This window comes from Anguilla anguilla, chromosome 2, assembly GCF_013347855.1.
Source record: "Anguilla anguilla isolate fAngAng1 chromosome 2, fAngAng1.pri, whole genome shotgun sequence".
NCBI lineage: Eukaryota > Metazoa > Chordata > Actinopteri > Anguilliformes > Anguillidae > Anguilla > Anguilla anguilla.
This window is the reverse complement of record NC_049202.1, coordinates 16,745,027-16,770,801: the sequence shown is the minus strand read 5'-3', so window position 1 is coordinate 16,770,801 and position 25,775 is coordinate 16,745,027. Positions and strand designations below refer to the sequence as shown.

The 25,775-nt window shown below is 39.9% G+C and overlaps 2 protein-coding genes across 4 annotated transcripts; one reads left to right on the top strand and one right to left on the bottom strand.

Moving 5' to 3' along the window:
* The first annotated feature begins 549 nt into the window (after positions 1–549).
* si:dkey-246e1.3 lies at positions 550–4,912 on the top strand. Its single transcript, XM_035406864.1, has 3 exons — positions 550–794; positions 1,652–1,748; positions 4,225–4,912. The coding sequence occupies exons 1-3, from the start codon at positions 704–706 to the stop codon at positions 4,520–4,522; spliced, it is 486 nt and encodes a 161-aa protein (XP_035262755.1). The 5' UTR covers positions 550–703; the 3' UTR covers positions 4,523–4,912.
* Positions 4,913–5,195: 283 nt separating this feature from the next.
* xpnpep1 (X-prolyl aminopeptidase (aminopeptidase P) 1, soluble) lies at positions 5,196–25,486 on the bottom strand. 3 transcript variants are annotated; one of them, XM_035406863.1, is made up of 21 exons: positions 25,361–25,470; positions 24,391–24,465; positions 23,155–23,279; positions 20,474–20,537; positions 18,230–18,334; positions 16,965–17,057; positions 16,719–16,862; positions 16,236–16,331; positions 15,566–15,647; positions 14,966–15,176; positions 12,261–12,350; positions 12,106–12,156; positions 11,776–11,834; positions 11,199–11,276; positions 10,889–10,960; positions 7,391–7,451; positions 6,817–6,886; positions 6,418–6,591; positions 6,124–6,200; positions 5,931–6,029; positions 5,196–5,514 (listed from the first exon to the last, which is right to left on the bottom strand). In XM_035406863.1, exons 3-21 carry the CDS (start codon positions 23,269–23,271, stop codon positions 5,395–5,397), a joined length of 1,863 nt encoding a protein of 620 aa, XP_035262754.1. In that variant the 5' UTR covers positions 23,272–23,279; positions 24,391–24,465; positions 25,361–25,470; the 3' UTR covers positions 5,196–5,394. The 3 variants fall into 3 exon arrangements, with proteins under 3 accessions (XP_035262754.1, XP_035262753.1, XP_035262752.1); XM_035406862.1 differs by lacking the exon at positions 24,391–24,465 and having other exon boundaries at positions 25,361–25,486; XM_035406861.1 differs by lacking the exons at positions 24,391–24,465; positions 25,361–25,470 and adding an exon at positions 24,215–24,350.
* Positions 25,487–25,775: the final 289 nt, after the last annotated feature.

The following is a 25,775-nucleotide window of genomic DNA, read 5'->3' as shown; positions in this document are numbered from 1 at the left end:
GTTTGAACTTCCAACTCTGTCCACTCCAACAGCGCTGGTGCCTCCAGAACAGTGTGCTGTACTTTGTTAAAAAAACAAAGTCTACTGCATAATTCAGCGTGAAAATAAGTTGGAAAACATAAGTTATTTTCATGTGGCAGAAATCATTGGTTACGTGTCATATGTGTGCAAACAGTATAATATGGGTAACCATGTAATACAATTAAGTTAATATGTATGTACACACTTATGTTGAAATATACTCTGCATAACAGACAAATGCTGTAACAAAGCAAAAAGTAGTAAAAAAAAAAAGTATAGCTGCATATTCTTTTGTTTGTCACAGTCCTAGACAAAATCTTGTCTGTAACCACCAAAACAAACAACCAAAAAAAGAGAAGATTTAAAAATTAAATAAATAAGAATTCTGGTGTTGCTAATCAATCAACAAAGCACAAAGAGCTCTCGCTGTCTGGCCTTTGTATGTTTGGAGCTCAGCGCTCATTATAAGAATCCTAAGTGGGCCCCTGCTCACAGTTCGTGGAAGATTGAATGAATAATGCGTAAACAGGGATGAGAAGGAGGAATAAAGGCCTTCAGCTGCGGAAATAAAAGGAGAAGTTTCCACAGCAACGCTCGCAGATGGGCCGCGTCACATGACCGCTATTGAAGTCCCCCTCGGTCTGGACCCGTTTGAATTCATTTGGGCAGCGCCAATGGCAACATGAGCGGGAACATCAGCGCTTCTGCAGTCCTGGGTTTCAATAGGACCGGCCTGGAGACAGCCGATCGAGACATGAGCGATGCCATCCACGGTCAGTGAGCCGTCTTGGGTGTCTTTTTCTTTTTTGGAGGAGGGCGGGGGGGGTGCGTGGATGGAGGGTTGGCTCTCTTGCCACTGGTCACTGCTAAACTTTGCAAAGGCTAGCCATGGCTAGCCGACTTGAAAAGTTTAAATCTAAATTTGGATATGTTGCTGCTAATGAAGAAAAACATGTTTACAGTCATTTAAATGCTTGCTGTATAACCTACTGTAGTGGGAGGACCTGATACATATCTGGCAATTGCATGACGTGTGAGTCATTCAAACTGTTGTACAGTCATGTGATTCGCTAAAATATATTTTTTAGCAGAAAATAGAGGCAGTAATTAGTGGACACAACAGGTATGACATTGTTTTAGAGACAGCATCAGCATTCATATAAAAGAGCAAGACAATGCAAACCATGTATTTATTTGGCTGTTGATTTATTTATACTACATATTGCCATTGTTGTTGTGGTTGATTGTCCGGTGGTTGATTATTTTCTAAATGATTTTGATGCACTACCTTCTGGTCAGTGTCTGAGTACGAGTATAATTTTATCACTCATGTTTCTCCTAAATAGTTCATCCAGATACCAATAATATTACAATAAAATTCATCTTCATCTGTTTCCTTAATGTCATACGGTCAGCATCATACAGAATACGAACAGCGCCAAAATATACACCAAATATTATGTTTTACTCTTTTTTTACTATGAAACATCCATATCCTTTTAGTGCCAGCCTCATGTTCTTAATGTCTAGTCTTTTACACATTTCTGTATATTTTTCAAGTTCACCTTCCAAGTTCATACGTATATGGAGAACCCTGAATTGTTGTTTGAATTTATTATTTTTTTTCCAGAATTCAAAATATTCAATATCACCATTGCCTCACTAGCGCTGTGCATTTTGACTTTCACTGGGGTGTTCTGCAGCATCTCCTGTCTCAGCCGAAGAAGGTGAGATGATTTTTCTGTAACACGTATGGTATCATAAATCTGATCACATGCACACTATTTCATCAGCAGTATTTTCATTTCGATTTGGATTCCTTTATTTACAGGCAAATACAGACTCTGACTTACAATCAATTCTACATAATGATAGCGATGACAATAGTGAGTTAAATTATTTGGTACAGGTGCGATGACTAAACTGCCTATAAGCATGATTAGAAAGAAACCACCCAGGTTTTGTGTTATCTTGTGAATATCGATGAATAAAGATAAAGAGCAAATATGCCTCACTTGCATTAACTGATTCTTGGCTGGATTAAGTGCACTATTACTGTTAAATAAAAATAAAAAAAGGTCTGTTTCACTAAAAGTGTGAAAAAAAAAGTTTATTCACAAGGAGGGAAGCTATAAAGGAAGGATACATTTTGAAATTTTACGCAAATTGCAATGGCAGGTCACAAAGAGTCATACTAACATAAACAAAAAAATTGTAGCGATGGGAAGACAATTGCAAATATGCAGCTAAATAAAAGATAAGCAATATTAAATCAATCATTAAACTAAATTTCATTTAAATATATAAAAATAGAATTGTTTCAAACGCAACTTATGATTTAAGGCTGAGGGTGTCAACGTCACTTCTAATGAACTTCTGAAAGGTGTAGCCGCCTAATGGTATGAATAGAGTGAATGAATATGTCTAAATTCTCATGAAAACTTGTTCCTTGTTTCCTGTACTCTTGGACTTTCATGGTGCCCTGTAATGGGTTCAGAAGGAATCAAGGAAAGGTATCAAATGAATGAGGAAACATTTTGAAAACAGCAAAGGTCAAAAGTGATTGTGTCAAGACATTGTGGCTCAGACATTGTGGCACATACATTGTTTTCTACATAAGGCCATTCAGAAAGAAGCACAAATCAAATTGTTGCCTGGGCAGGTGTGTTGTGATCAGCATTGGGCAATCTAGACTTGAAGGCAGGCAGCAGTAAAAGAAAATAAATAATTTAAGGATAATTAGATCAGATTAGATTATGCTTTGTGGTCAGATTTCTCTGAAATTTGCGTCACAAGCTGTACTCCTCACATACAGAGTTACAGACAAAAATCTATACAGTAAAAAAGACTAAATGGACTGCTTTTATATTGCACTTTTATCCAAAGCGCTTTACAATTGATGCCTCTCATTCACCCATTCACACACACACACTCACACACCAATGGTGAAAGGCAGCCATGCAACGTACCAATCAGCTCGCTGGGAGCAATTAGGGGTTAGGTGTCTTGCTCAGGGACACTTCGACACGCCCAGGGCGGGGGATCGAACCGGCAACCCTCCGACTGCCAGACAAACGCAAGTACCCATCTTAATTGCACAGGCCCACGTTGCACGTGCCGATAGCCCATTCCCATAATTGCATAGCATTTCCCCCAAAAAATGCACTTTCCCATGGTCTATCCTGAGAACATATTTTTGTTCAGTAGCTGGATAGATGGAGGACTAAATGAGTTCCACAGCCTGTTAAGTGTAACTTTAAGCTGTACAGAAAGACAGCTGTACCAAACAGTGAACCCTTGTTGCATGATACTTCGTATTATGGATGAAAGAAATTAAAACCAAATCTGGCTGTTTGCCTCAAATTACTTTAACCTTCTAAAAAAACTGATGCACTGCTGTACCTTGCTGCAGATGTAATCTGTGTGCATCTTCTAAGACAAGGTAGCATCAACATACTATATACCTAGATATTTATAGGAAGTAACTTGTTTTATCTGCATGTTATGAATTGCAACTGGGGGAAGTTAAGATTAAAATGGAATACCAAAAATAATTTTCTGTTTTCTTTAAATTGACATGAACAATTAAAAACTGTATCATTGACACAAACAAAACACTTAACATATTTCAAATCAAGTTATATCATGCATTAATAAACATTATTTAGTACAGTTTATATATGACATATATAAGGAAATAAAAATTACAGACTGATAAAGAGACAGTGGTAACTAGACCGCATGCCACTGCTCTAACATCCTCATATCAGCAAGCCAACAGACCAACAATTGGTGATGAGGTAACGAGTTTCCCACCAGACAAGAGAATACCAGTCATGCCATTGAATTCAAACCACAAGCATCACGCTATCATAATACCAATTTTACACCGCAACCAGGCATTTTAACACACAGATACCAAAATGATTCCATGTGAAAACTGTGTATGAACTATCAGAGCTTACTGATGCTAGACATTAGGCCAGCACCATTACAAACACTAAGGCGTAAATTGGGACCAAATAAAACAGAACTCGCTACTGTAACCCACAGGCATTAGAGAGCAGACCACGACCCATTACGTAAGCCTCTTGTGAGAAAATTAACCAAATCTCTAGAGAGAGAGTTATTAGCCTGTGAAGAGACCCTACTTGATAAACCGCAGTGTCTCTTGTTCTCAAGTCCTTCATTTGCATTTCAAAGGCAGAGGAAGCAGGCCAGGGCGTACGAGACCAGGGTCGGTCGTGACGGAACGGAGGACGCGGTGGACGTCCGGCGGGTGGAGAGGACCCACAGCCTGCGGAACGCCCTGTCCCTCCTGCGGCGGCAGGGCGCGCCCAAGAGCGCGTCGGGGATCTACTTCATTTACAGCAACCCGGCCGCGGTCACGGAGGACGAGGGAGCGACCGACCTGCCGCCACCGCTCCACCACGATCCCGCCAGGAACCAGGCCCACAGCGGCATCATTCTCGACCCCTCCACGTTTTACATGCAGCTGTGACGCTGTGTTGAGGGAGGGGGAAACCCCAGCACGAGAAGGTGTGGCGATCCACTTCGGTTCGTATTTTAAGCGGAGCTCTCAGGAAAGGCCGACGAAATTCACCAATGAAAAAAAGCCCCAACAAAAATTGTGAGAATAAGCTCTGTGTCATAATGCTAAAATAAGGACTGTAAATCTAACACTTCTTATGAGATATAATCAGATTACGCCTTTCATCAAATCGGGAATGATAAAAACAGGTACCTTGCACCCGTGTGTTTATGGTGTGTTGCTTTTTATAAATATGCACAGAATATCCATTTTGTATGGCTAAGGCAATGCTACACTGTTTCTAAAACAGCCAATCAAACACAACCTAAAATCTATTAAAAGTTTATCAGTTGTCCATCAGTTGTCTTTGTACTAATTTGTCTTTGTAATTGACAATGTACTATAAACCTCATGGGCCAAGCAGAAATGCGGAGTCACCTTAGGGCCAATAGCAGGAAATAAGGTACTGTCTCAATGGAATGATGGTTCACTTGACTAGTTTCACCTCATGTAAGAGAGCAGGATTGGGTTTTTGCTGCGTACTTTGGAAATGCTTGTAAACATTACTAAATAAGGGAAAAAATTGTGAATAAGTAAAAACATGAGTCAATAAGTCACTAGAGTCTAGAAAGAAAACACAAAATACTTTCACACTGTTTTATTGAATATCATATGCGTGTCTTTTTAATATAAAATAAGGACAGCGGGAAACAGACAAGAGTAAGAAAGCGAGATTAAGAATTTTGTTAAGAAAAAGGAAAAATAATAATCACTGCTGATCGTACTCTTCTGCAAACTGCTGGATTAAATAATGATCTGGCATTCAGGGACCGATGCCTTTCTCAGGCGATCGGCTGGGTTTCTCTCATCAGCCAATCGAGGGCCTCCTTGCGGCCCTGCCGCTCCAGTTCCGCACCAATCGTTTCCCGGCACCGTTGGTGGTATTCATTGACCCAGTTACGCTACAGAAAATAGGAACGTTTGTCAAATACAGTCAAAATACACAAGCCAAATTACAATAGCCAACGCAATGGGAAACAAACAAAGAGACAATTATTTAATTAGATGTTTTTTTTTTAATAATAAATTTAAAAGGTATACAAACACTGTAGTCAGATTAACTAACTAACTATAATTGATTGACTACAACTGACTTCATAAAATTTCAGTAAATAATTTCCAATAAGGATCTTGACACCAAAAAGGACCTGCGAGCACTGAACTGGGAGATATTTTTATGCAAACTGAAGTTAGTAGTTATCGGGATCATTCAGTCCAATTAATTTAATCATCTGTTGATTTCTGGATATTAGTGGACAAAACTGCCTTTTTAATGTCAGAAGAAAAACAGATTATATCATTTAAAAAGCCATTTTACCTCCTTCTGTGTGAGTAAGTCTGTGTTCATCATTTTCACTTGGATAGGGACAAGGGTAATGGGCTCAAACGTGAGGCTGCCTCTGTTCCTGTAGTTGTACTGCAGAGTATTAAAAAATAATAATAAAAAAAAAAAGGTATCAGAAATGTCCTGCTTTTCAGATTAGAATTTAAGACAGTGACCCGTAACTCACCTTCGGCTTAGCCGGCACGACCAGGACAACGTTCTCAAGCCGTATGCCAAAGGATCCATCCTCATAATACCCAGGTTCTGAGAAATGCAATACGAGTCAGAGCTCACATTACGACATAGCAGATGACAAGTGGAATCTGACTTGATTTACAGTCACTAACCGCCTTTAACCCACGAGATACGATATATACACAATATTCTAAACACCGTTAAGTTAAGAAGCTGAATGTGAGTAATGTGAACGGACAGGAAAATGTTTGTGAGAAACGACGCTGTTTCGGGACAAGAGCTTCACCGTCGCTGACGATCATCCCCGCCTCCAGGGGCTCGTCCGCGAATGTCTTGTAGCTGATGCCGCAGGGCCCCTCGTGGACGTTGAGGAAGCACCCCACGCCGTGCCCCGTCCCGTGGAGGTAATCCAGCCCCGACTCCCACAAAGCCGAGCGGGCGAAGGAGTCCAGCAAGTGTCCTGAGCAGGCCAAAAAGTCCACCTGATGTGAATCTACCCTACCCCACCAATTCCATGGACTCCTCTCAACTATGAGTAAAAGAGTCGTCAAAAGAGTAAAAGAGTAGCTTGTGCTATGAGGCAGTTCAGCCGCTATTTGCTTGAGGTATGGTGCAATGACTACTTTGTGCGTAAATTATTGTGGAAGGCCACAAAAAAAAAATTGAACCACGCCGCCAAGTTTACCTTTGGTTCCGTTGGGGAAGATGGCTGCACTCACGGCTATGTGTCCCTTCAGAACATAGGTGAAGCATTCCTTTAAAGAATAAAGAGGGGGCACATATGACTGAAAGGCATAAAGGCAATCACTTCTACACTTTTTCCTTTTTCTATCATTCCATCACCATTCTCACCAAATTTAGGGGCCTGAGATATAGGATGACCAGGATGAACAGTTGTTAGAATGACTGCGTATGAGCTGGTACAGAGTAGACATACTGGCAACACAAAGTGAGCAGGAAGTAGACCAAAAATATAAGGGGCGAACCAAGTAGACAGTGAACAAAATATGAGCTGGAAATCGTTGAGAGGGCAATTTATGTTGCAGGGGTAACTGCTCTGGCTAATAGTCTTCGAGCTTGCAAGACAGTCATAGGAGCAGCCAGAAAAGGGGCGAAAAAAAGATTCATTTCTGTGTCAAAGGTACGCTAGATGACTTCGCAATTAGAAATACACAAGGGAAATCAGTGGACCATGTATGCATCAGCTCAATTCTGACTCTGTCACATGCATGCAAAGTGCAGAAAATGAATAGCAATACCTTTTCAAAAGCTGATGGAGTCCCAAAGTGCATGGTTCGGGTCACGTCTGTGGTCCCATCACTAGAAACGGCGAATAATGAAAGGTCAGTTATAGAAAGAGCCGCCACTTAAATGTTTGACTTTAATGTCAGACTGAATAGGTGCAGTTCCATTGTAGGAAAGACAAAATAATAATAATAATAATTATTATTATTATTATTATTCATATTCATCTTCTTATTAGGGGTCCAAGCAGCGAAGCTGGTGGAACCCTATTGTATCTGTTAGGATTATTATTAGGGGTCCAAGCAGCGAAGCTGGTGGAACCCTATTGTATCCGTTATTATTATTCTTATTTATCTCCGCTAAAAGTGTCTGAGGCTCAGCAACCATAAGTCCTGGAGCAACCAAATTTGGCAGGTGGGTTCCTATGGCCCCCCACTACTCAGGCACTAAAAATCACCTATGTTGACCAGATGTTATAACAAAGGGTCTTGCGTAAAAGGCCATAACTCCCACACTTTGACCCCAAACTCTATTGTTATATAAAACCATAATTTTGATCTTGTTTTTGTTGTGTTGGCTGAGGGCACTTTCACATTAATTTGTGTGTGTGTGTGTGTGTGTGTGAGAGAGAGAGAGAGAGACAGAGAGAGAGAGGGAGAGAGAGAGCATGCGTGTGTGCATGCGTGTGCGTGAGGAGAAAACATAGTTCCCATGAGATCTCTGATCATTCTCGCAACATGGGGACGGGGGCAAACTTATAATAAGGGCTGCATACACAGCCCTCTAAACCATTTCTCTTTGCATTTGTGCCTCAACTAAAGATTTTGAAAATGACCACCAGACAGAGGCATATATTTTCTGCTACTGAGGTTCTGTCACAGATCTTGGAGGGTGAAAGTGATTTAGATGAGGATATGTCTGAGACTGAGGATAATGTTGAGGAGGACCCTGACTATGTGGAATCCTCCTCTGATGATGAAAATTAAGCCTTTGAGATACCACATTCTGACCTTCCTTTTGTTTCTCAACCACCAATAAACCGTCCTGTCATCTCTCAACCACCAAAAGACCCTCCTGTCATCTCTCAGCCACCAAGAAACCCTTCTGTCATCTCTCAACCCCCAAGACACCCCCCTGTCATCTCTCAACCACCAAGAAACCTTCCTGTCGCCTCTCAACCACCAACAAACCCTCCTGTCATCTCTCAACCACCAAGAACTGACATGTTTACTTCCAAAAATGGAGTACTACCATGGTCTGGATCCCCAGTTGAAAGACAGGGTAGACTTAGTGCTGCTAATGTCATCAAAATGGTTCCAGGCCCCACCAGAAATGCTAGCAGTCATGTACAAGACATACAGTCTGCATTTGAACTCTTCATAACACCATCAATGCAAAAGGATATTCTTGAGAAGACAAACTTAGAGGGGAGGCGTGCGTATGGTGACAATTGGAAAGAGCTGGATGTGACCCACTAGCAATGCTATATTGGGTTGCTTATTTTGGCAGGAGTGTACAAGTCAAAAGGTGACAGCAAGCCTTTGGAATGCTGACACTGGTAGGGCAATTTTCCCAGCTACAATGTCTCTGGAGACATTTAATGTTTTCTCCCACATTATACGCTTTGACGACAGGGAATAAGGCAGGGACGACAGGAGCGCGACAAACTTGCACCTATCTCGTTTGAATGAAGAATTGATACCCACGGGTACCTAGTTGAGCTGTTATGTTCATTTTTTTATCAAAACTCAATTCTGGTGACTATTTTTTATTGGTGTTTCTTCATTATTGAATAACTGTTATATTTTACTTATTGATGTTCTGAAGTGTTTCCTGAACCTAAACATTTCAAATTGACCCCAAACATAAAATGTTACTATGCTTGATAATAAAAGGTGTGTTTCTTTCCAAATGTTATTTTTATTTTTTAATGAGCACTTAATACCAACATAAAGCCCTGCAAACACCAAAAAATACTTTGTTTTCAATTTTAGGTCAATGAATGAGATTGTACAGTCATTTGCATATTTTGCAATAGTCATATAAAATCAATACTTGATGTATGAGGGGAAGATGGGGAGAGTCATGTTTTATTTACTGGGCTATTAAGATGGTCAGTAGAAAGGCCTAAAGTAGCTGAGAGAGAACCTTGGGTAACACTTTCAGTTACAATTATTTTCTGCAGATTTATATTGCTGGGGTCAAATTGACCCCAAACATAAAAGTTGTTAGTTAATTTGAACATAATCGGAGGATTACAAATCGCTCCATAGGGGGCGCAATTGTGCCAATGCTTGGACCCCTCCCAACGCCGCTTGCGCCTTTAATTATTATTGTTATTATTATTTGTGGCAGAGCTCGGTCAGGCAGAGGTAGTCGGGAGCCATGCCTACTGGTTGAGTGGTCACCTGGGTTGCCTTAGCAAATCAGCCCACTGCTTAAAAGTCTGCTTCACCCCACAGTGGGCGAGTCAGCACACCGAGAAAGCGAGAGAAAGAGCAAAAGAGACTGAAACTGAGCTGGAAAGCTGATAGCTGAAAAGCTTTCATGATGGTGATTTTCGCCTTAGTCGTTTTCGTTTACTACGTTATAGGAGATACAAAATGAAAACCTGGACAGTGGGAAAGGCCAAAAAGCTTTTCCTGCATTTAGTTTATTTCTACTGTGTTATTTTAGTTCATTGTTTTTGCCAGGATCCCTTGAGGTTAAACAGTGAAGATTTTTATTTGTCTGCTAAATGAACATGCTCAATTTCTCTATCCGCAAATAAAACGCAGGCAAAAACCGGAATTGCTGCCTCTCTCCATTTCCAGTACTTCTGTCCCTCCCGAGGGTGTCACCAGACATGTGACATAATTATGTGTGATTGATTTAGTACCTTCTTGAAAACCTAACGAACCTATGAAGCTTAGTAATTTCAAAATATTTGGTTATGGCTATGAGCACATAACAACTCCCGTCTTTCGGATGAGACGTTAAACCGAGGTCCTGACTCACTGTGGTCATTAAAGACCCCATGACACTATTCGTAAAGAGTAGGGGTTTCCCTGGTGTCCTGGCTAAAATCCCAGCTTTGGCTCTTGCAAAACTTGCCACCTAATTATTCCCAAATTTAATTGGCTAAAAAATGTTCTCTCCCTCCAGTAGAGCTGCTCAGTGGCCAACAACAGAGGATTGTGGTTGTACTGGGCAGCTCCCAGGTGTGAAGGTGTATGACTGTGAAGTAGGGCATTCCTGCAAAAGAGCATACATGCTCAGTGAACCTACCCTAGGTAAACAAAAAGTTAAATAAAAATGAACTTCATGAGAAACCTCAGCTGACATTAAACGGAACTTTATCTGATTTATAGTAAGTTTGTCACTTCTAGGAATCTCTACAAATGACAGATGAATGACAGCAAATAACTTGCCCTTGAGTAAAATGCTCAACAGGAAATTCTACCACCAAACATCTGGTATTACAAGAAGTTCATGTTTTTTTCCTTAAGAACGCCAAGAGACACAAAACGTACGTGTACTGGGCTCCAGAGTCAATCAGGTAGACTTCATTAAGACTCAGAGTCCTGTTGGTTTCTGGTAGGGGTCTAAAAAAGGAAAACAACAGTGGTGGCACGCTTTTTATCGCAAAAAAAGAAAGAAAAAAGGATAACTAACTGCACAGCACTCACATGCTAAATTGTAGTTGAAACTGATGACAACCACCATTATGACATCGTAACAAAGTTACATTTTTTACCTGCCTCAACAGCATCAACATTAGACTGACAATAGTATCTAACTATAAAAACCTTTTTTTTTTTTTTTTTAATTCAAGGCACTTACTTATAGTGTATTATGGCTCCATTTGGTCCCACACTAGAAATTGTAGGAAAACTCAGGCCAACAAAGTCTTTCTGCTGGCTATTTAAAACACAAACAAAAGATCATAAAAAAATTATTACTGATAATTCAATTCAGGAGTAAAACAACCCTTAAAGTAGCTTGAATTACCCCAAAGGAATGTCCATTGAAACACTTAAATTGCACCATATACATGGTCTCTATTACATCGCTTTTGTCCTTGGCACAGTACAGTACAAGACGATGTCAACTGTGCTTCCAAAGGAATTAACTAGGAGGCAGCACAGTTCAGTTCAGGACATCGACATGCTTTTTTCTTTTTTTTCTACAGATCCCAGAAGCAAACAAGCTTGCCCACAAGCTTCCCGATCAAACCGCATTATAATAATAATGAAGACGTGCAATCAAGCACGTTCCACTTCCACAGATTATAAAAAAAAGGTCACAATGAGGAACAATGGAGTCCTAACCTATCAACAAAGAATGCAAATCAATCAGAAAAAAAACAAACTGGGTCATGCATTCTTTTTTCCTCCCACGGTGCACGAGCGGTTCTCACCTGCGCAATTCTTCCGCTTTGTCTGCAGCAGATATTTCGGTCACGGTGCCCTTTGGAATCTATGGAAAGTAAAGACACGGTTACTTCAGAACACGTAAAAAAAAAAAAATTAAAAAGAGCGTTGACACAGAACCGGTAAAGCAAACCATAAATTCAGTCAGGGCTCTATGCTAACATTTTTATTGAGCATCTTAGGAGAACACTAATACATCCCAATTAGTAGATGTGATTCTAGATCATTTTTCAAGTTAGCACACATCAATTTTTAGGAGCAGAGCCCTGGCAGTGGTAACTAAAATATTTTTGCCGTTTTAATTCTGTTCCGAATACCTCTTTTTCCAGCCACGCAAACAGCTCGCAGAGCGCAACGGCATCTTTGATCTGTTATGGAACACGAAAAAGCCATTGTTAATTCATTTCAAATGAAAAAAGAAGGACGTAGTTTATGTTGTTTTATTCTCGTCCTCTGACAGACTAAGACTCACGTGAGCTGTCTTCATTCCCTGTATCTCAGTGGTGTTCTTGACGGCTTTGGCCAGGCACAGAGGGGTGTACGGTATTGGAGATCTGTGCGCCTGAAAAACAGAAAAACCATTCAGTTTAACAGATCAGACTCGCATCCCAGAACATACACCTTCCATCAAAGTTTTTATACAAAAGTACTGTACTTTGTGCCAAACTGGCTATTTTAATATACCATGAAGCATACAGATAAGTGTGAGCTTGATAGCTTGGTAGCAGTGGATGCAATGTAAATGCTAGGTAAAAGTTGAGTATGTTGTTATGCTAAATGCCTGTAATGTAATGTAATGGTAACTCAGGAGTTTATTTTCTAAATTTAATTTAATCAGCCGCACTTCTGCACGCTTGCATTTTAATAACTCATTCACACAGAATGAGCACTTCTGGAGTGTACTGTTATATATATATATATATGTGAGTAGGAGCTATCCCTCAGTTTTTAATCATATCTTGATAATGACTTGATTGAATGAATTGATTTATGCAATTTCACACAGTGAAAACAGAAATGGCATGTGCGCTTGGTTGCTTTTGGATTCTAATGCTGAATTTAACATTTTCCAGTCATTGTGTACTTATATTTTTCATAAAGAGGAGCCCCAAGCTCCTCTGTATAAAACATGCACAGTGGCACGCGATTTGTTTCATCTAATGCTCACTATTAAGGAAATAAAAAGCGATCAAAAGAATGGAATTTATGAAATGAAAAGCACTTGAGGTCGTTTATTTGTCATGCTGTTAGATCGCACTGTCATTAAAAAAACAATGAAATAATTATTTCCGAGCAATTCCGCCTGTACACAAACTAGTCCAGGGCTGCCCAACCCTGTTCCTGGAGATCTACCGTCCTGTAGGTTTTCATTTCAACCTTAATTTGGCATACCTGATTCTTCTAATTAGCAGCTCTGCAAGCTCTAGCTGTTGAATGAGGTGTGTTTTGTTAGGGTTGGAGTGAAAACCAACAGGACAGATCTCCAGGAACCGGATTGGGTAGCCCTGAACTAGTCCAATCGTATCTCAAAGTTCACTCATAGCACATAGTGACACAGCAGCAGTAACAGCAATATAAAACAACAACAACCACAGCAACAGCAACCACAGAGGTAATAAAATGCACCCAGTGGAATAAATTAAAGTGCAACAATAAGCACCACACATCAGTAAACATGCACATCAGTAGATGAAGGTTCTACAGCAGTGGTCTCCAACCCTGGTCCCGGAGAGCTACGGGGTCTGCTGGTTTTCATAGTGACTCTGCACTTCATGAATCAATTAGAGCAGTTGATTACACAGTTAACTCAACTCACCTGGTGTCTTGGGTCTCGGGTGCTGATTTTAAGGTGAAAACAAAAACCAGCAGACCCTGTTGCTCTCCAGGACCAGGGTTGGAGACCACTGCTCTACAGGCTACTTGGTAAACAGATGGCATGTGGGAAGAAACTACTGTTTAAGTGATACAGACCTGGCTCAAATACGTATTTGCATTGGATTCAAATACGTTTCTGTGCTCTGTTGACCAGAAGGCAGGGTTTGCACTTTTTGAGAGTATTTCATTGGTTCCAATACACCAGATAAGATCAGTAACGTGTAGAAAAGTATTTGAATCCGAAACAAATACGTAATTTACCGAGGTCTGAGGTGGTCTGAGCGCGAATGCTATGGCACCACCTGCTTGAAGGCAGGAGAGAATACAGTCTGTGTGCTGGGTTGGAGGGGTCATCAATGATACCACGAGCTTTAAGGCAAATGTCCTCTAAATAGGGAAGCAGGACTTTCTTAATGATTTTCACAGTCAAACTCTGTAACAAACAGTGATTCAACCTGTTAAGATGCTTTCAATGGTACAGTGATAGTAGATTGAAAGGGATCTGGCTTGTAGCCAAAATTTCCTCAGATAAATTTTCTAATTTTCTTGCGTAAAAAAGCATTCAGATTCTCTTGGAGGCTACCAACTGTGTCGGCAATGCTGTGTTGCTTAGGTTTGACACCTGCACTACGGCCTAGAGACTGTGTCACACACTGCAAAATAAATTAAGATAAGAACTGTTAACTGTTTAAATTATACATATAAACAAATATAAATAACTATTATTATACCTTTTCACTTTTGGCATATCAACCAAGTTTAACATTAGCTAGCTTGCTATCAGAACCTGCTGTCAGTGCCTGAGCGAGTGTAACGTTAGCTAGTAGAAGCATGCAGCAAGGGCCTGGACGAGCAATGCTTCTGTTGCCTGTACTTCCATTTCGGAGCACCAGAGGTTCGTGGAAAGCTGGACATTTCAATTGACAGCTCAGGCATTCAATTTTAAATTAGCACCAAAGTTGCACTTTGTTGCGATTTGGTCCTGTAGGTACCGGTCGTATGGGAACTGGTGCCATAGTGGTATTGGATTTCGGTCTCAAACCCAAAATGTGACAGTGCAATTTGTCAGTTTTGCTGTCCACGGATTGCAGAGGAAACAAAAACGGCCATAATGCACAAAACAACAAGAAGAACCCTCGTGAGACGTCGCCTGGCTTCAGCTCCTTGCCAAACCTCGCAAAATAAAATGGTTCAAATGAGGCCAGTGCATTCCCTTGTGAGGTTTGTTTGTGTAATACGCGGCATGCTTCCCGGACATTGGTTAATTCCACAAAAGGGGAGGTCCCCCCCTGGAGCCCTAACCTTTGGGATGACTTCGGTGAGTGCGTAGCTGGCCTTGTCGCTGATCCACACTTTTTCCTTGGGTCCCAGTGCGGCGCAGATGGCCTGGAGCTCGGTGTAAACCGACTCGTAAGGAGCGGTCTGGACGGTCATCTCGACCGCGCTGGGCGCGTCCAACTGCAGGTGCTCCCGTACCGCGGGGTCTGCCATGCGCTTCACGTCAATGAAGAGCCTAGGCGGTGCAATTGCTCAGATCTCTCTGCTCTGTTCAAACTTGGAAAACCGTCTCAAACACAGTCCCTTTTGGGGCTAGCATAAGGCTAACATCACGACTGAGGAAATTTAAGATTACCGACAGTCTTTGCTCATATGATCATTTACTCCTATCGAGCAAAGGCAACGTTTATAATTCTAATCCCTACATATACTGTAAAAAAATGGTTTTAATTATTTTAAGTTGGTTCACTTACCCAGTGTAGTAAATATAACTAACAAATGACATATTATCCATTTATACAGCTGGATAATTACTGAAGACTTCAGCCTACTGGATGTAATGTTGCCATTTCTGTTTGAATAGGTCCAAAATGGCAGACTGAACTTTTAACCCAAACCTCTCACCTGATTGTGTTCATTCCAACAATGGCGTAGGCAAAGAACACAGGGTTGTACTCGATGTCTGAACCTCGCAGGTTGAAGAGCCCTAAACAGAGAAGCCCAAATAACAATTCTGAGAGAACGGAAAGTTACAATTTTGTGTCCCCCCTACGAAACTAAACAAACAAAAAAAAACATGCAAACACACACACACACACACAGGGTGGATCTCATTTTTTCTAGATACTAATTGTCAACCACAGCAATCAAAGGCAATCTAATTAAAATAAAGCAGTAACTTGTGCCAGGAAATCTGCTTCAGCTCATTAGCATGGTCTAAAGCACCACTTACACAGGCTTTTTAAGCACCTCCTACAACAGAGAGGCAAAACAGATCGTGATCGACTTCCACACATGTGCCAGTTTAGAAGACAAGTGCCATATCCAATTTAAACTAAAAAAATGATGACAGACAGGCACAAAGGTCAAGAGTAAGAGATGGAACACTTATGTTCTCTATGTTAATTTACAATAGATATTCACACATTTTCTGTTGTGTCAAAAGACCACTATTGCTGGGTGAACACTTCTTTAACTGGCCTACTTAATGTTCCTCTCAGCTGAAGGCTCATAGTTCCTCCTACTTGATCAAGCACCTTAGAATACTAAAATAAAAAACGAAAGAAATACGTACACGCAATTTCATCAAGCGCTGTGATGACAAACCAGGTGATTTTTCTCTCGGACATCTTTGTCCTCAACGTTGTGATCTTCTCCGGCCAAGTCATGCCTAAAACGAGAGAAAGCCCAGAGGCCTAAATCTTAGCATTGGTAAATTATCCAAATGATTATCAAGAGGCTGCAGAACACTGGACTGCAGTCTGTCTTTGGGTCAGAAGCCCTAAAATACAGTCAATGACCCCCCTGCCACTTTCATCCCTCCAAAGCCTATACTGTTCCAGGACCAGATGGTGTACAAACAATGAAAACATCATGAAAATAAAAGCAACATGATTCCGAAAAGGAAAAGTAGACATTCAATCACACTACTGCAAAATGCAGTTTTATCCCCCTTTTTTTACCCATTTTTAAATTAATTTAAGCCATTCCTGATGTGCAAATAATAATAATAATAATAATAATAATAATAATAATAATAATAATAATAAAAACTCACCAGTGTATTTCAAACCCAAAGTTATCAGTTTTGTGCTGGGTCTGGGTGGGCGGTCCTGCCAAATGGCGTCAATTAGGTTTTCCTGGACAGCAACCAGTGAATGTCCAGCACTGGTCAATGCCTTGGACATGTTTTTCCACTGATCTGAAATCAGTCATTCTGTTAGTAGGGGATCTTAAAAAGAAGTGAAGACCCTCTAAAGCACATATTAACAGAACTGGGCACTTTCACCACCCTAAAACTGACCTGCGGCAATTATCCAGGGATCCACGCCCACTTTAGAATTCTCTGGCAGAACACTGATCAACCAATCCTCTTGAGTCGGTGTCTCTTTCAAGCCTGCCAGCAGATTATAAATATGGAGACTGTTCGGAAAAAACCTCAAATACGCACATTATAAAGAGACCTTTAAAAACATGTAAAGTACATTTAACAAAGTAAGCCATATGCAGAATTCTCCAAGCAGTTTTACTTCTAAGCATCTTTAATCTTTCATCCTTGTCCTTGAGTGAAATCAGCAGAAGTAAAAGATATTTTTTGCATTACTAATCACTTATTTCTGTGACCAATTTTGATCATCAATTTTTATGTTCGATTGTACTCTTGGGACCTTCCCATTACAGAAACATCATTCGTCAATTAAGGAGTGTAGTCAGGCCCCTGCTCTCCTCCTAAGCTTATGCCACCAGCCGCCTGCTTATTTTCATTATGCAGACAACCAGCTGAGTTATGCAGCTGATGTAAGCAGACAGTTGCCATCCCCCTCTCAAAATTACAGGAAATGCCATCTCAGACTCCCTCCCAGGTCACACATCGGCCAATTATGTGCCACTCTGCTTGGCCGACAGCCAGCCAGCACCGTGATGGACAGGATTCAATACCAGACAATGGGGTGCATCGTTACATTGAAACCCAGTGCTTTACAAGAAGAGTTACAGGAAGGGGCCATTTTCCCTGTTACTTAAATACCCTGTTCCATAGCACAGTTATCAGAGGAAACTTGGCTTTTCCTTAAATGCACTACTTACAAGGTAGATGGTAAACTCTGCACAAAAACTGCAGTTATTGGGATACTTCACTTATGGGGGTTTTTGATATCGTTTCACTTTCAGTGTAACTTTTCAATTGGCCCAGACAGTTCTCATGTGTGATGAAAGATATTCGACTCAAGAGGAGTTTCCAAGAACCTGTCAGCTTTACAGTGACAGGCACAGGGCATTTGATGGGTTAGTGGTCCAAAGAAAAATACACTTCAACTATCTCCAAAGCAGCCTGAACAACAATGTTATGTCTCCAGAGCTGAATGTCATTTTATAACATCTATCCACAGTTATAAGCAGAACTTACAGTTAAATTGTGTGGCTACATCTTTCCATGAACACAGCAATCTCAGGTTGCATTCACCACAGGGCCAGTAGAAACACACTAATACTGAAATAATATCAAAAAATCCTAAAAGTGGACTATCCCAATGAGCAATTAAAAGCCGCAACTTGAGTGCCCATTTTTACCCATCTTCATGAGAGTCCAGTTATTGTCCATTTGCTGGCTTGCCTGTAAGAAGTAGCGCCCATCTGTCCACATTGCGGCATGCTGCTCAGTTACTATAGCTGTGCCTGCAAACACAACATAATGCACTGTAGATCACTCAGACACAGGCTATCTCTTTCAAACACTGCCTCATATCACACACCTCAAATGGAATTCACAGTACCAGTAAAACATGCCCCTCCCCCACCTCCATTTAAAAATAACACAACTTTAGTCACAGGCTGTCCTGAACTAGCTTAATTATTCCAAGGCATGTACAATACATAGAGCTAGATAACTTTAAATGTCAACAAAAACAAACAAACATTACCTAAAATGGTCATGCATGGGTTTTCCACCAGAAAGAGAATACATAGACTAATATATAATAAGACCATCATGTCACTATGTCAGTATGACTGTATTTATTAATAATAATACATGTATAACCCATTACCATGAAGAATATGTCAGGTAATTAATTATTTTAGAACTCTTATTTTATGGATTTTTTTTTAATCGATTTTATTGGCAAAAAGAGTAAATGCCTGTATCAAGCAGCTACTGGCAGAGTACTACCTGTTAAATACATAATAAACATACCTGCCATTCCCAAAAGGTGAACTTTGGTATTATCTCGAAAAACATATCAGATGTTTAACTGAACCTTCTCCACAGGGATAGCTTTTCAGACAAGCCACACTACAAAGCAGACACACACACACACACACACACACACAAACAGACAGACACCTTACAGTACATGCAAGCTGAGACTTTCTCCCAGGTTTTATTTTCTTTATAGATCTAACCAAGTTCTCTTTGAAATGTGCATCTACTGTTTCCATAGAATTTGTTAAAATTTGAAACCCAATTTGACTTTTTCTTTGACATCCCTGCGCGGCTGTGTTCATTTCAAACCACATGCTGACCCCATTTGCAGGTGCACTGAATGCTTTTCCCCCGCCTCCTCAAGTGTCAGTTTCCAACTGCAGTACAGAATTAGCAGGACAGCTTCCCGCCCACAGCCTACATGTTTTGGCTGCTCTTATTTTCCCGTCACCCTCCTTCTTAACACAGAGGACAGCACCTCCTTCATTATCGGATTAAATACTGACCTGTCTAACACTGATCTCTCAACACTTTTCTACAGTCAAGCTCATAATTATAAATTGAAAATATAGCTGCAAGCAGCAATGAATGGGCCAAGCACTAGTCACTTCGGACCCTTTAATGCCATTTGGTTGAAATATCTTCTTTAATTTCAGTGCCCCCTAGACACCATGCTACACACGTAAACCATGTTTGGTGCCAACAGACAAAAAAGTTGCAGAGATATGACCACTTATTCTTTATGGCACCTTCACTGCCAAATCTGGTGGTATATTGCAGCCATATTGTTAAACCAAGTAAAATATTTTAACAACCCTCAAATACAATGGCCTGAAAACATAATCCCAAAAATTGGGGGATACCTTTAAGAGGAGATGCCTAAATGGGTTTTTGACTAAATCCAACAACTAAAAACTAAAATGTCTGACACCAAGGGAATATTATTGCCCAGTTAGGATTCTTTACTGCAATAGTCCACAAAAAGTTTGGTTGAAATATCTGCTTTTATTGCAGGGTAATCGCTGCCAAGTTGTCAAATTTCATGCAACTTGGTGTGTGTGCATTAGGCATACACATTAGGCCCCTGATAAAGGGTACCAGATTTGGCATTATACAACAAGAGAGATATTGCTTACTTTCTGTTCGGCACCTTTGCCATTAAATTAGTTTGTTTACAGCAGCCATATCATTTGACCCAGCAACTGTACTTCAATAAATTTTGGTCAAAGTACTCTCAAGATGACAGATGGCAAATTTGATCCAAATGATCCATTTAACGATCTAGGAGATCTTTAAAATGTGTTTACAAAAAATGTAATATGGCAGAAAATCCAATATGGCAGAAACTGACGTTGGTGGCTGCCATAGACTCCCAAGGCAGAAACTACAATAGCGAAAAATTCAAACAATTAAAATGGGTGCCGATGTATCTTTGATGCACAGCCCCTAATTAACGTTAATTTTAGGCTTTCTGGAAGACAGTGGGTTTCTCCTAAGAATTTCTAAATGCATTTAGGTGGATACACAGCAGACCTATGACCATACAAATATAAATGGCTAACACACTTGTCCCACCCCAAGCCCTGTGATGTTTCCATTGTAATGTGCCATACCTGCAGAGCCATTGAACCCACAGATGAATTCACGTCTGCAGTCACATGGGGCGATGTATTCACTCTGGAAAACGTAAGGAGCAGGAACACAGGGGAAGAGAGATGGTCTCTAATGATCAGCAATCAATTGTAAGTGGTCACACAGCCCCCTGACCACCACTGTAATTAGCTTCTCCCCATTTCCCCAAGAAAACACAAGCAGATAACAGCCCACTGCTCTATTCATTAGCTCAGAGGTCAGACACTGGCGGCACAAATGCATTGTACATAGCACTTAGCACCTCAAACTGAAAGAAAAAAAATCCACTGATTGGGATAAAAATTATTAGAGTGATTTTTGTAAAGAGTATGGAAAATAGAAAAGCAGTTATTTGAAAAAAAGAAAAGACTTTTCTGTAAAGAGGCTACACCATCTAATAAGACAATAGACCATCTAATCTTCTAGTCCTGGTGTTTAATAACTAAAATATAAGGTCAATTTTACATGGCATGGTTTTTTATTTTATTTTTTAAATTGAAATTAGGCCTACATGCATCACTAATTTGTCTGCCATTTCTCACCAGTACTTCAGTTTTCCTCCCTGAGAATTTGGATCACATTTCACATTAAACATACACCCATACATATAGATTTGTTTTTTTAATCATGGCTCGGCTTAATACTTGACACATACTGGCTGACATCTATACTATTTATTAGCAAATACAAACATTATGCAATGTATGGTTGTGGCAAGTTAGCTAATGACTAAATGCAGCTTGAAATCAAAGTTCTGAAGTTTTATTATGCTTCTTGGCCAACAACTCTGCTCTCACAACTTAATGATCTACATTTATAATACAATTATAAAAACAGGTGCTTATCCAGCAATCACAAGTACGATCAAAGGTAGAGATTCAAATAAGCCAATGGTACAGGTTTTCTAAACACTTCAGGGAAAGTGTTTCTTGATACAGTAAGTTCACGGACTAAACCTGATGTGCAACACTCCATAAGCAATAAAACAGTTCCTGTGCTCTGGCTTTGTCTGCAGAGGATGTCCATGGGTCAAAAAGCTGCCTTTGCAGAAAGCATTACAGCATGTTCTTGCTATTATAGTGTTGCATCAACAAATGATGGGAGCAGGTCTGTACAGCAAGAATGGTAGTGCATATACACAGCCTATATTTAAGGATATTTTTTATAAATTTTGATTTCACCATGTAGAAATCACAAAACTTTTTATACATAGTCCTCACACTTCAGGGCAACATAAGTTTGGGACAAATGGCTTCACAGGTGTTTCTGATCAGTCAGGAGTGTTCAATTGTTTCCTTAGTGCAGGTGCAGAGCTGTGAAAATGTATTTGCCTCTCTTCCCTCTATTATAGCATATTTGTCACAGTAAATGACAAATGAGGCTGAGAAAAAACTGTCAGAAACAGTACAAACATTAGGCTTACCAAAATCATCTGCATGGAATACCATTAATGACAAAGAGAGCACTGCTTAGCCCAGTAATTGCAAAGGGCCTGGTCGGCTAAGGAAGACCTCTACAGTTGATGATTCTCACCACAATAAAGAAAACACCTGTCCGACAGACTAGAAACACTCTTCAGGAAACAGTCCTGTATGTGTCAGTAACCACCGTCCACAGAAAACTTCACAAACAGAACTACAGAGGTTACACTGCAAAATGAAAACCACTAGTTAGCCGCAAAAATAGGATGCCCGGGTTACAATATGTTAAGAAGTAACCAAAAGGGCCTACAGAGTTCTGGAAAAAGTTCTTGCAGACAAATGAGATCAAGATTCACTTAGAGTAATGGCAGAAGCAAAGTGTGGAGACCAAAAGAAAAAGCACCCCCTCCCCCTTATCTTTGAAACATGTTGTTGGGGGGTGTTATGATTCGGGCATGTATGGCTGCTACAGGTACTGGTTCACTTCAGTGATTATGTAACTGCTGATAGCAGCAGCAGAATTAACTCCAATGTGTACAGAAGCATCTTGTCAGCTTAAGTTTAAGAAAATGGCAGGAAAACTCATTGGATGACAATTCATCCTACAGCAAGACAATGATCCAAAACATACTGCTGAAGCAACAAAGGTTTTTTTGACTGGCCAAGTCATTCGCCTGATCTGAATCCCATTGAACGTACGTTCCATATGCTGAAGAGAATACTTCATCCCCTGACACAACCAAGAGCTGATGATGGCTGCAGTACAGTCCTGGCAGAGCATCACCAGAAAAGATACTCAGCACCAGGTGATGTCTATGATTTACAGATTTCAAACAGTCATTGCATACAAAGGATATGCGACAAAATACAAAACAGGACTACTTTTCATTACATAACATTAATATGTCCCAAATATTATGGTGCTTCGCAATAGGGGATCTATGTATAAAAGGTTCTGTAATTTCTACATGGTGAAACCAAAGTGTACAAACATACACTTAAATAAAAGCAGAGAATGTGCACTTTAACCACATGTGAACTGTTTGATTGCAAATCTAAAATTGTGAAGTACAGAGCAGAATCAAGATAAAATGTCTTTATCATACATACATATATATATATATATATATCTGTGTGTGTATGTATGGTGTGGGTAGAGGTCATGCCCATTAGGAAAAGAGCTCTAAAACAGAACCACTGAGGCATTAAAATGTCTGGTCGACAATGCCCTTTTCAGTTACCTGGTGCGCATCCCCCGATGGCACTATATACGCCTGTATGGGCTCGGTGATGTATTTGCTGTTCCTCATGGCCTGTCGCAGCTGCCTCAGCAGCTCGACGGTTATCTTTGGAGACATGGCGTTAGCTGTGAAGACACAATACTTTCATTTACACCAAGTCCAAGTAATTGAATATAAAAAATAAAAGAATGTAAGTTGCGCAAGTCAGTCTGGATAAGAGGATCTGCTAAATGTCAAAAATGTATGTGTAAATGTAATTGGGACTAGGACTGTAGGTACAACGTGGCACCAAATAAATAAATGAGTGAATAATACTACTACTACTACTACTAATAATAATAATAATAATAATAATAATAATAATAATCATCATAATAATAAATAAATAAATAAATAAATACATAAATACATAAATAAATAAAGCCAATGACATATCTCAGAGCAAGTGCTGAAAAAGATCCGTGCAGAAAGACTCCACGGATTATGTATTTTATCATAATTGTTGATGTTTTTGATAAGATTCAGTGCAATAAACAAGCAACCACTTCTGAAACTCAGTACTGTTAAAAGCCACTCACTTGAATAATATGGCTCTAGATATGTATCATTGAATTAATTTTATGGAGATTGTACTAACCTAGTACAAAACAACAATAATAGTAATATACTCTTTGGATGTCATATATTATATAAGAATAGTCACAAAACAGATTTGTCAGATCGCATCATACAAAGACATACCATCTATCCGCTAGCCTTTAAAGCAAAAAAAAAAAAAAAAAAAATAGGCATAGGCCTACTGTAAATTGTACCTCAATGTTCAGCATTGTTAGTACGTCAATAAACAGAGCTAGATTGCAATTTCAGAATATACAGTAAACACGACGTAGGCTAATTAGTACGAATCATAAGAAAATATAATCTGGTTTCTGAATTAACAGCTGTCATCTGAACAATGATCCAAACAATCATTTATATATATAATATTGGCGTATTACATTCTCGTGTAAACTTTAAACATTTAAATACACTAAGACAAGTAACCTGCAGGATAACCTACCTGGCTTCATGCTAAAATCGGGGGTAACAATACATCCGTCGAGAAATGTGGAGCTGATGGTGAAGCTAGTGTGGAGTTCAAGGTATTATATGGCCCGCTCCTTAACCTTTGGGTTTAATTGCAAACTGAGTCAGCGACTTAAGAGATAAAACCACGGTTAAATATTGACCCCTTACCAATGTTTTTTTTTTTTTTTTTCTGGTTGCAGTCTGTTATCTCCACGTCCGGGCCCCTCTCTTAACTATTCATGTCTTAAATTGAAACACAACCAAGCAGAATATTATTATATTATCTTATTTGCATGTGGAGTCGTGTTACAGGAAACTGCTACAGCGTGGGGTCACAGGGCGTCTTGTAGCTGGATCATTTAGATAGTTCTTCGATTTTGTCCTCATGTTTTTAATAGAACGTTGCAAGTTCATATATACTTACCGTTCGAAATGACAACTAAAAAGGAAGTAATACACCTGCGACTACAGCCTGTAAACTTTTATTTTCAGCTACTGAATTGGGATGAAATGCTTACAGCGGTTACGGGTAACAAAAAGTAGATAAAAATAAATAAGTACTCACGGGATATTTAAAAATACAGTTACTCTGTAAGATTGACGATTAGCCTATGTTACACTGGCACTTCATTCATTGACTTGCACACAAAATCCAATGCGATGCAGAAGTTGTAGTCTATTATTGAATAAGATGCATTAACTGGTGTAGGAGCTAGCTAGCTAGCTAGCTGACCAGACAATTGTTATCATTAGCTAGCTTCACAGCAATTACCCTCAAAACCAGGAAAAGTCACCATACTGGAGAATAGTCAGCTATCTGAATAGCTAGTCAGCTAACAGAACAGCTGATACCAGCAACATTGCTGGATACATTGTAAAAGCCATACTGGCAGAATACGAGATGATCATACTAAACGTCTCAACTGAGATAACAGTACATAGCCAGCTAGCTCACTAGCTATTACGAGCGTGCAACTGTACCAAGCTGTATTGTAGCTAGTCTAGCTATGGAAAACAAACACGGAGTCGTAGCTAGCAGGCTGTAGAAAGTTTAAGCATGGGCGCGCCCTTCTATTCATGCAGCTAGACAAAACTTTAGTAATAGCTAACGTATGTTTCAGAAAACTTAATGATATACCTGCTGGACTGATTTCCTCTTATCGATACTCTTTTGAAACTGCAGTCCAGTGTGTTAATTTGTAAATCTGTAGGCTGCCATTCCAACGATGACGTTTTTGGTCACGTGGTTGAATATCTCTACCAGTCAGTTGCAGGGTTTTCAGACTCGCCTCCTTGCCAAAAAACGAAAGTGCATTGGATGTGGAAATGGCGAAGTCGAAAGTGAGGGTTCTACGCCTGTGAAATGGTTAATAAGATCTACACACCTCGTTTATAGTATATACATACTGGTCTAGAGGTTTAGAGTTTATTCTAGATGTGTAATTTGCATTTTGAGTGTATTGCAGTTGTTTGTCAACATGAGGACTAAATAAGTATCAGAGTTTGAGTTCTGGTGCAAATTTTGGACAGATGAGTATTATCCTTTACCAAAG

Excerpts from the sequence above, each read along its gene's own strand:
- si:dkey-246e1.3 (XM_035406864.1), top strand. The coding sequence starts at position 704 with ATGAGCGGGAACATCAGCGCTTCTGCAGTCCTGGGTTTCAATAGGACC. Across the intron at positions 795-1,651 it reads CATGAGCGATGCCATCCACG|AATTCAAAATATTCAATATC; the intron begins GTCAGTGAGCCG and ends TTTTTTTTCCAG. Across the intron at positions 1,749-4,224 it reads TCCTGTCTCAGCCGAAGAAG|GCAGAGGAAGCAGGCCAGGG; the intron begins GTGAGATGATTT and ends TGCATTTCAAAG.
- xpnpep1 (XM_035406861.1), bottom strand. Across the intron at positions 15,648-16,235 it reads AGCGCTTGATGAAATTGCGT|GGCTCTTCAACCTGCGAGGT; the intron begins GTACGTATTTCT and ends TTCTCTGTTTAG. Across the intron at positions 12,351-14,965 it reads TCACCGAAGTCATCCCAAAG|GCGCACAGATCTCCAATACC; the intron begins GTTAGGGCTCCA and ends TCTGTTTTTCAG.